The sequence below is a fragment of the Aegilops tauschii genome, chromosome 3 (genome assembly GCF_002575655.3).
Source record: "Aegilops tauschii subsp. strangulata cultivar AL8/78 chromosome 3, Aet v6.0, whole genome shotgun sequence".
NCBI classification, from domain to species: Eukaryota; Viridiplantae; Streptophyta; class Magnoliopsida; order Poales; family Poaceae; genus Aegilops; species Aegilops tauschii.
In genome coordinates this window covers 190,281,954-190,293,212 of record NC_053037.3, presented here as the reverse complement: position 1 = coordinate 190,293,212, position 11,259 = coordinate 190,281,954, and the positions used below count along the sequence as shown (strand labels likewise).

At 47.5% G+C, this 11,259-nt stretch overlaps 1 protein-coding gene across 1 annotated transcript; it reads left to right on the top strand.

Moving 5' to 3' along the window:
* The first annotated feature begins 5,380 nt into the window (after positions 1 to 5,380).
* On the top strand, positions 5,381 to 10,798 carry LOC141042837 (uncharacterized). The gene is made up of 4 exons (XM_073511732.1): positions 5,381 to 5,385; positions 6,430 to 7,176; positions 7,414 to 7,762; positions 10,607 to 10,798. Exons 1-4 carry the CDS (start codon positions 5,381 to 5,383, stop codon positions 10,796 to 10,798), a joined length of 1,293 nt encoding a protein of 430 aa, XP_073367833.1.
* The last annotated feature ends 461 nt before the right edge of the window (positions 10,799 to 11,259 follow it).

Below are 11,259 nucleotides of genomic sequence, written 5' to 3'. Positions count from 1 at the left end.
TGCTAATTAACAACTTAGTTAGAGGAGAGGCTGACATGCGGGACCCACATGTTAGGTTTGACCTGGCATGGTCTGTTGACTGCTGACGTCACAGTGACGCAAAGCTGACGCGGTAAATGTTTTCTGGGATTTTAAATAAATCAAAAATGATTTATTTATTTCAGAAAATACTCCAAACTTAAAAAAATCATAGAAATTCAACCGTAACTCCAATGAAAATAATTTATATATGTAAAATGATCAAAAAAATATGAAGAATCTGTTTATGGCATTTGCATGCATGTTAGAACAACTTATGACTACTGTTTAGGGCAAATGAAATAAATGGCACTTGAATCTTCACATATGGAGTTGAATCTGAATCTTTGATTCAAACCAACTTCATTTAATCTGGTTGCTAGTTGCATTAGCTCAATCAACAGCATATTGCCATGTCATATTCATGCATCGTATTGTTGCATTGCATTGATTGTGTTTCCTCTCTGTTGCCGGTATTTGTCCTCTCTCAATAGACGTGTTCCGACGATGAGTTTGATGACACCGACGAAGAGCTATTACTATCTTCAGAAATGCCAGGCAAGCAAAATCCCGTTGTTCATTCCGATACAATCCCACTCTCTCACTCCTGCTCTCTTTTACTGCATTAGGACAACAATGATTCAACTGTTACATGCTGCGGTAGTTGAACCCCTTTCCTCTGCATGACCTATCATTGCCACAGTAAATAGATGAAACCCACTAGCATGAGTAGGAGTTGTTTGAGCCTTGAAGTGCCTACTCATTCATGCTTGTTTTCATGCCTACTACTGCTTAGAGTTGAGCCAGGTCTGATTCATCGGGGATGAATTAGAATGTGGTGAACATGTCCTACTGTGTGTGAGCTAAGTGTGTGAACACGATTTGGTAAAGGTAGCGGTGAGAGGCCATGTAGGAGTACATGGTGGGTTGTCTCATTGAAACCGTCCTCAGGAACTGAGTTCTTTGTTCGTGATCCATGAACAGCTACTACCACGTGTTGGGCCCGAAACCAATGGACCCTCTCGACTTATTAACCGCCCCTGTCCTTTGTCCGAGAGTTGCAAGTAGTTTCTGGTGTTTGTAGTATGCAGGAGGCCGTGCGCAGCGCTAACCCAAGGGGTGGGCTGTAATGTGGTAGGCACATGGCACGATGTACCGGGACGCCCGTTTGGTGCCTCGGGAACCCTGCACACATCGTTCGGGTCCGTAAGTGGAAACCTCGGCCGGACTCCCTTCATATGGAACCTGAATAGGCGATAAACCTGGACTAGGGACTTGTGTGGTTAGTCAGGTCGTGGCTGTCACCCTCACCTGGCTTCTGCTTGAAGGTTGCCGAGATACATGACGTGTACGTGGCGGTAAGTGGCGAGAGCATTGTGACAGCCTAGATTTTGCCTTCTCTCTTTTGCCGGACTTGCCTTCTCTTTGTTTCCGGACTTGGTTTTTGCCTTGCATTAATTTGGATTTTGGAATCATTTCATATAGACTTGTCACTTGGGCATACCCTTGGATTTCACCCAAGTGACCTATCTACTCCTCATTCAACTTTATTTCTCTGATAAATCCCCAAAATAATCAAATGAATATTTTTCATAAAAGAGAAATATTCATTTTCCTCTCTGAAACTCTATTCAGAAACTTGTGCTCCAAAGCAACCCTCATTTTTATTGCTCCCAAAAATCTGAGATAAATATTGAATATTCTTTGGACCTTGGCACACCTTCCCAAGCAAAAATATTGCATGGCTTTTTGTAATATTTTTTCTATAGAAAATCATTTCTCTTCTGGCCCAAAATTCCAGTTTGTACAGCAAGTACATTTTTCCTTGATCTTTTGGCCCTGATCTTTCTTGAGCTTAACTACCCTCCTAAGAAAACCTAAACCCCAGGAGATCAGCCCTAATGGCCATCTAGAAGCTAGCCAAACTTGGCGACCAAGTTTCTGGTCAGAAACTTGCCAGCTTGGTTGAGTTAATTCTGGTCGGCCTGGGTATGAGCTTTCAACTTTCCTAGAATAAACGTTGCGTGGACTAGAGCTTAGACAAGGTTTGGCAGCGTTTGGGCATCGACTTGACCATGCCAGCATGGTGACCACGTGAAGACACGGTGCCTGGCAGCTACTCGACGCGCTCTAGGTGTCGCCATCTCCTCTATTCAATGTGTGCTCGATCCAGCGCTCGCCGACGCCTGCCGCGCCGCGCTACCAGCCCCGACCCATCACCCGTGACCTCTCCCTGGTGCTCGCCGACGCCGGAGACGCCGCAGCAAGCATGGGCACGTCACGGCAAAAAGCCACAGTCCGCGGGTGCACTTGTCCGCTTCCCCCCTGCGTCCTGTGCTCGTCCACGAGCGTGGACAGCCTCCTAGAGTGACGCTGCACGCTTGCCCCCTCGCACTGGAGCGCTTCGTCGCTGTTGCCGGCTTCCAGAGAGCTTCGGCAGTGACACGTTACCCCCCTCGCTCCGGCTATATATAGAGCCTCCCTCCTCGTTTCCTAGCCACGCACCACTCCTCACCACCGCCACGAACATGTAGAAGGGCAACAACCCGGTCGGGCAGGCCTCTGGCCATCTGCCCCAACCGGAGAACTCCGGCGACCTCCGCAGCTCGGCCACCTCGCTCCGGTGCCTCTCGAGCTCGACCAGCTGCTCGGGCGTGGCATTGGAGGTCTCTTGGTGCTGTCTGGATGCTGCTGAGCCCGCGGAGCCGCCTCTAGCCGTCGTCTTCATCCACTCTGGCGAACCCCGTCCGCCACCGAAGCTTGCGAGCTTGACCGCAAGCAGCTCCGGCCATCCCACTGCAAGAAACAGGTACGGGCAGGTGCGCCGCGAGCCCAGCTTCAATCCTATCCATCTAAACTAGTCTCAGACCCCCTCCTCGCCGGCGTGCGCTCCGGCGAAGCGCCGTCGCGTTCGGATCTCGTTTCCCCTCCCTCCCTCCTGACGTGCGGGGCCCGCCCGCCAGCCTCACCACTCGCGCCCGAAGCGGTACGAGTGGAGGCGTATTTCTCTTTTACGCCTTCGACGTCACCCCCCCAGGAATTTCTGTTTAATTCAAATTTATTCAAAAATTGACCCAAACTTTGACCAGCCACTATTTCTAAACCGTAAGTCCAAATGATTTGATTCTTTTTGCATTGTCTTTGTTTCAGAAAGCTCTAGCAGCACACCAAAAGATGGATTTTTCCTTGCTGTCTAGAATTTCTGGTGATTTTCAGAATGGGTTTTGATATTTGTTTTTGTGGTGTTTAATTATTTTCAGAAGGAGAAGCTTGTCCTGAAGCAAACCAAGAGGGGTGTGATCCTCCTCTACACTAAGGGAAGCCACACCAGCATTTGGATGGTGTTATTTCAATATCTGTGATTTTCTACTTGAATATGAGTTTAATTGCATTTAAAATTTGATAAATAAATTTTGTTAATTTCTAGTTACTTTATCATGCTTGATATGGTTGTTTTAGTTACTGGTTAATTGCATGAACTTGTTTGGTCAAGTAGAATAAAATTTTGCATTAGATAGATTGCTATGGTAGAGAATGATAGTTCTTTTACTAAGTGACATTTTCATATAAGTGATGAGCTAATAAAAATATTGTGGATAATAAAAATGAATTAGGTCCAATAAGGTTTTTGATCCTAGGTATTGCAAGATAATTATGTTGATAAGTTTGATCCATATAAATTTTTTTGCTTTGCATGTCGGTTAGTTGCATAAGTATGTCAAAGTATCATGTTAGTACAAAAAGTTTTTATCAAAGTTAAACTTGATTAAGTTCAACTTGAATATGATGTTGATCACATCATGGTGCCACTGAATCAGGTTTTATTCAGTACGACCACATTTACCTTGTGGGAAGGTCTTGATTCGGTCCTTTGTTGTGCCTCTCACCAGTGCCTCCCACGAGGGAAGGTTATGGGTGTGCATACCCTGGCCCGGTAAGCAGACATAACCTTTTGTGCTCGTTTTTGTTTTTATGGTACCTTGTCCCCGTTTGGGACCGTTTTGCCACGACGGTGGCCCTTGGTGCCTTTGGTAGGCACGAGGCCACCCAAGACCTAGCCCTGAGACGGAGTTGGTCGGAGTGGCCGGGAGAGTGCCATGACAAAGGGAGGGTTTCGTCGGAACACTTTGGTCCACCCGAATGGGAGTGCGAGGCCAGGTGTTCCGTAGTGTGGGTAAAGTGTGCTACCCCTACAGAGTGTATTTAATCTATCGATAGCCGCGTCCTCGGTTATGGGCATAGCTCGGAAGTAAGTCACACCATGGATCAACTTTTATTATTAATCTTGCAAACTAAATGATTGTTGCGATGCTGTGTGTTTCATGAACTCTCGAGTTGTTCATGCGCATTTGGTTTTCAGTTGTGACCCCGGTATGGTCACCGCTTGGTTATGAGGTAACCGTCTGGTAAGCGAGTCTGTGAGACTCGGTGCGCGTATTGGTTTCATTGCATGCTTAGTAATTCTTGCTTTTGCATTAATTTGATTAATTGTCATGATATTGTCTGTCATCGTGCTTATGTTTGTTGTGAGCTTGCAAGTACATTCAATGTACTGACCTAGTGTGTCATGCCAGATTTCAAGCAAGTTGATTCGCATCAGAGCGCATCTCGCGTCTAGGCTGTGTCCATGTCGGTGTCCCTGTGCTATGGAGTTCCACTGCGTCGTTCTTCCACTGCCGCGTAGTTCGTGTGATAGAGGCCCTCATCATGTTCATTAAATAATGTACATACTGTTCAGCAGCATCGTGCATGCCGCTTGGCCTCGTATCTCGATGTAATATTAGACTTATGTAATCCGCTAGCATCAATAAAGCGGTTGTTTATATACCAAGTTGTTGTGTATTGCCAGAAGACTTGATCTCTGGGCTGGCAATGCAGGGTGAACCGGTTGCTCTGAGCCGGGGTGCCACAACGCTTGGTATCAGAGCCGCGCTGACTGTAGGGCACGCTAGATTGTTAGTGCGTTAGTGAAACAGTAGATAGCTTTGTCTGAGTGCCGGTAGTCATAGAAATTGGTTGCTGCATTGCATTCATGTTTATTTGTTGTTATTACTAACCGTACGGTTTGTGAGTGTAGATGGCTCCAGTACCGATCTTGTACCATCCTGAACCAGCTCCGTACACATTGCCGCACCTACTTCAGAATGTGTGGCGATGACTCTATCCAGAGGGTGCTGATCTAGAGTATCTGGTGTATCGGGAGCATTTGGCCGGTGCATTGTATGAGTATTATGTTGAGGTCACTCTACACCACAATTCCCCTTCTGGCGCTTACACTCGTCTACTAAGGGTGGTCTTGCTTCTACGCCATCTCAGGCGGTTCAGTTTGCTGCTATCGAGGCTCTTGTAGACTTGCGCTACAATGAGGTTCGCATGCACACCCACCCAGGTTTCTTCTACTACCCATCTCTGCACGAGAATGGGCGTATCCTCTTTCCTTTGATTAATCCGGCGTGCGATCGTCCCACTAGCCACCTTTCTCGCTATATCACTGCTAGTTATCTCCTAAACTACGAGTTAGCTCGGGAGCTCTCACGTGCCCGGACAGCTCTCGCTGCTGCTCGTACCAGGAACCCTCTTCCCACTGTCATCTACACTACTCCAGTTCCCTCCACCTCTGTTCCCCTAGTGACTTCGTAGGGTACCATTAACCCTCTGACGGTGACCCCTCGCAGTGCTCCTGCTGCGTGGGCTTCCCTTGTCGCTACTCCTGCCGCTCCTATGCTTAGATCCCATCCCCCGCCTGCCCCTGAGGGAGAGCCCTCGAGGCAGCGCCGTCGCATCTCTCATAACCCGGAGGTCTCTACTATCAGTTCAGGATCTGGGCCCGGCTCAGGAGAGGAGCCCGCAGCAGCGCAGTTCGAGCAGTAGACCGTTAGAGTATCGCTTTTGTCATGAGTATGATGTATGGGTGTAATCGCATGTGTCATGAGGCTTAGTTTCATGTATGAGGGTAGTAGACCCGTTATGATGTTTACTTTCATGTTGAGCCTATGTATAATTATGTTGGAACCTTTTATTTGCTTTGGTTTTCATTCGTTGTTTTCTTCCGGGATTTGTCGATGGCTTTCCTCCCATTTTGGAATTTTCTCATCATGGTTGCTATGTATTGGGAAAAATAAATAATAGGATGACGCGTGGAGGCAGCAGTAGTCAAGCTTGTGAGGATGTCCCTGTCTGTCGCTCCGCAAGACAGGCAGGACATTCCCCTGAGCCATACCAGCCACCTCCGTCTCCACCGCCAAATCCGCCGTCCACTGAGCAAATCCTGTGAATGTTTGAAGAAAGAAGGAGCAACGATTTGCTGGAAATACTGAAAAGTGTGCAAGTTATGGTTGGACAGAATGGAAACCAGAATGGTCATCATTCCAAGCTATCAGATTTTTAGCGAACCAAGCCTCCCAACTTCAGCCAAGTTATTGATCCATTGGACGCCGATGATTGGTTACGAACTATTGAGAGGAAACTGGAGATTGCTCGCACTAAAGAGGGAGACAAGGTTCCCTTCGCAACACATTATCTTGAAGGAGCTGCTGCTATATGGTGGGATAATGCTAAGGCAATATGGCCCGCGGACGAGGAAATTACTTGGACTAAATTCAAGGATCATTTCCGCAAGTATCATATTCCCTCCGGGATTATGAAAATCAAGCAGCGCGAATTCCTCGCCCTCACTCAAGGCAGCATGACAGTCAACGAGTACCTGAATAAATTCAACCATTTGGCCCGCTATTCTCTCCACGATGTGGCCACAGAAGAACGGAAGATCGACATATTTCTAGGAGGACTGAATCAGCATCTCAGGTGCACTTTCAGCATGTTTGATTTTGCGGACTTCCCAACTCTGGTGAACAAGGCCCCCATCGTAGAAAGGGAACACAAGCTCCTACATGACAACAAGCCAGCTATTAATGACCACAAGCGCAAATTCGAGCCGAAAAAGGATATGCAGCCAGTGCAGAAGGCTCATACTTGGCAACAGACTCAGGTTGAGTACAAACCCAACTGGCAGCAGAATGTCAACAAGACTACCACTCAAGATTGTCAGTGCAACAACTCCTGTTTCAGCTGTGGACAAACAGGGCATTACGACAGGCAGTGCACCAAGAACAACAAATCAACAGCTCCATTCCATCTGCAAGTCAACTACATGGAGCCGTATTCCGCCCCCGATATGATCCAAGGGCAAATCCATCATATCTCCGCAGGCGAAGCCCAAGAGGATCCAGATGTCGTCATTGGTATGTTCCTTGTTAACGACATACCCACCGTAATTTTATTTGACTCTGGGGCTTCCCACTCTTTTATTTCGCGGAGTTTTGCTGCCCAAAACAAATTTCCTTGCTCGATTTTGGGAAAACACATGCTGGTACAATCCCTGGGATCCCTGCTCAGAAGCAATCTGGTCTGCCGCAATTTGGAAATTGACATCAAGGGCGTCAAGTTTCCAACATCTCTGATAATCATCGAGTCTAGAAAATCAGATATTATTCTGGGCATGAATTGGTTAACCCAATACCAAGCATGCATCAACTGCGCGACCAGAGAAGTTACCATGAAAAACACGGAAGGTCGCATCACGAGTTTTTATGCCCGCAAGAGTATACCCAAGAAGGATATGATTCTCACAACCGTGGCAGAAGAGGTGGAGCTAATTCCAGTGGTCAGTGAGTATCCAGATGTATTTCCTGAAGAATTACTAGGCATGCCACCCCACAGAGAACTGGAGTTTGCAATTGACTTGGTGCCTGGAACCACACCGATACACAAGAAATACTATCGGGTGCCTTCCTCAGAATTGGTGGAATTAAATAAGCAGCTGGATGAGATGCTACAGAAAGGATACATCCGCCCTAGCTCGTCACCATGGGGATCACCAGCGATATTCGTGGATAAAAAGGATGGCAGTCTACGAATGTGTGTGGACTACCGACAGCTGAATGACATCACCATCAAAAACAAGTATCCGTGGATAAAAAGGATGGCAGTCTACGAATGTGTGTGGACTACCGACAGCTGAATGACGTCACCATCAAAAACAAGTATCTGCTGCCAAGGATTGATGATCTGTTTGATCAACTCAGTGGGGCCAAAGTATTCTCCAAAATTGATTTGAGGACCGGATATCATCAGCTCAAGATAAAGAAGGAGGATATTCCTAAGACCGCATTCGCCACTCGGTACGGTCTTTATGAGTATACCGTTATGTCCTTCAGCCTCACCAACGCCCCAGCCTTCTTCATGCATATGATGAACAAGGTGTTTATGGACTTCTTGGACAAATTTGTGGTGGTGTTCATCAACGACATCCTCATTTACTCCAAGATCAAAGACGAACACAAGGAACATCTCCGAGCAGTTTTGCAAAGGCTTCGCGATCATCAGCTTTATGCCAAGTTCAGCAAATGTGAGTTTTGGCTCCAACAAGTTGGATTTCTCGGGCATGTACTCTCGGCAGAAGGAATATCCGTGGATCCAAGCAAGGTGAAAGATGTACTTGAGTGGTCCGCACCTACAACAGTCTCAGAAATCCGGAGTTTCCTTGGACTAGCCGGATAATATCACCGTTTTATTGAGGGATCCTCCAAGATTGCCAAGCCAATGACCAAGCTCTTAAAGAAGGATAAGAAGTTTGATTGGACTGAGGACTGCGAACGGAGTTTCAATGAGTTAAAAATCAGGCTGACGTCCGCACCAGTACTGACTCTTCCAGACATCTACCGTAGTTTTGATGTCTACTGTGACGCATCCGGAAACGGGCTTGGATGTGTACTCATGCAAGATGGCAAAGTTGTGGCGTATGCATCCCGACAATTGCGGCAACACGAAGGAAACTATCCCACTCATGATTTGGAATTGGCCGTGGTGGTGCACGCTTTGAAGATATGGAGACACTATCTGATTGGAAAGAAGTGCCAGATATTTACCGACCACAAGAGCCTCAAGTATATATCCACTCAGCCCGATTTGAACCTTCGACAGCGAAGATGGCTCGAGTTGGTTAAGGACTACGACCTCGGAATAAATTATCACCTGGGCAAAGCTAATGTAGTGGCTGATGCCCTCAGCCGCAAACCAGCCAACCTTAATGCTCTCATGGATTCATTGCCTCCTGAGCTTTATGAAGAAATCACTCAGCTCAATTTGGTGATCCCCGATGCCTGCCTTGCCAACATATTGGAAGTTACCCCTACTCTCGAAGAAGAAATCCGCAGTCCTCAGGCAGATGACAAACTATTGAAAATATATGTCCAGAAGATGCACAAAGGGCATGCACCGGATTTCTCTAGAGATCAATAAGGTACGCTAAGGTTCCGAGGAAGGATTTCCATACCCAACCTCGAAGGTCTGAAGAAGAAGATATTGGCAGAAGCACATGAAGCGCCATATTCAATTTACCCAGGCGGTACCAAAATGTATGAGGACCTTTGTCAGGTATTCTGGTGGGATGGAATGAAGAAAGACATCGCATACTTTGTGGCCTGTTGCGATATATGCAACAAGGTAAAGGCAGAACACCAAAAACCCGTCGGGCTCCTCCAACCTCTACCAGTATTCCAATGGAAATGGGACGATATCTGCATGGATTTCATCATCGGATTACCAAGGTCTCACCGAGGAAACGACGCCATATGGGTCATCGTGGACACCTTAACAAAGGTGGCACATTTCATTCCCATCCGGACCACCTACCGTGCAAATCAACTTGCACAATTATATGTGTCAAGAATCATCAGTCTGCATGGAGTACCCAAGACTATCACTTCAGACAGGGGATCTCTCTTCACCTCCGCCTTTTGGTCTCGACTAAATCAAGCCTTGGGAACTGCTCGGAAGTACAGCATGGCGTATCATCCCCAGACAGATGGACTGACTGAGCGAGTAAATCAAATACTCAAAGATATGCTCCGGGCATGTGCATTGGCCCAAGGAACCAAGTGGGATCATTTCATATGGACTTGTCACTTGGGCATACCCTTGGCTTTCACCCAAGTGACCTATATAATCCTCATTCAACTTTATTTCTCTGATAAATCCCCAGAATAATCAAATGAATATTTTTCATAAAAGAGAAATATTCATTTTCCTCTCTGAAACTCTATTCAGAAACTTGTGCTCCAAAGCAACCCTCATTTTTATTGCTCCCAAAAATCTGAGATAAATCCTGAATATTCTTTGGACCTTGGCACACCTTCCCAAACAAAAATATTGCATGACTTTTTGTAATATTTTTGCTATAGAAACTCATTTCTCTTCTGGCCCAATATTCCAGTTTGTACAACAAGTACATTTTTCCTTGATCTTTCGGCCCTGATCTTTCTTGAGCTTAACTACCCTCCTAAGAAAACCTAAACCCCAGGAGATCAGCCCTAATGGCCATATAGAAGCTAGCCAAACTTGGCGACCAAGTTTCTGGTCAGAAACTTGCCAGCTTGGTTGAGTCAATTTTGGTCGGCCTGGGTATGAGCTTTCAACTTTCCTAGACTAAACACTGCGTGGACTAGAGCTTAGACAAGGTTTGTCAGCGTTTGGGCATCGTCTTGACCATGCCAGCGTGGTGACCGCATGAAGACACGGTGCCTGGCAGCTACTCGACGCGCTCTGGGTGTCGCCATCTCCTCTGTTCAACGCGTGCTCAATCCAGCGCTCGCCGACGCCTGCCGCGCCTCGCCACCAGCCCCGACCCATCACCCTTGACCTCTCCCTGGCGCTCGCCGACGCCGGAAACACCGCAACAAGCGCGGGCACGTCGCGGCCAAAAGCCACAATGCGCGCGTGAACTTGTCCGCTTCCCCCCTGCGTCCTGTGCTCGTCCACGAGCGTGGACAGCCTCCCACAGCGACGCTGCACGCTTGCCCCCTCGCACTGGAGCGCTTCGTCGCCGTTCGCCGGCTTCCAGAGAGCTCCGGCGGCGACACATTACCCCCTCGCTCCGGCTATATATAGAGCCTCGCTCCTCGTTTCCTAGCGACGCACCACTCCTCACCACCGCCACGAAAATGTAGAAGGGCCACAGCCCGGTCGGGCAGGCCTCTGGCCGTCCGCCCCGAACGGAGAACTCCGGCGACCACCGCAGCTCGGAGTTTGATGTGTTCCGACGATGAGTTTGATGACACCGACGAAGAGCTATTACTATCTTCAGAAATGCCAGGCAAGCAAAATCCCGTTGTTCATTCCGATACAATCCCACTCTCTCACTCCTGCTCTCTTTTACTGCATTAGGACAACAACGATTCAACT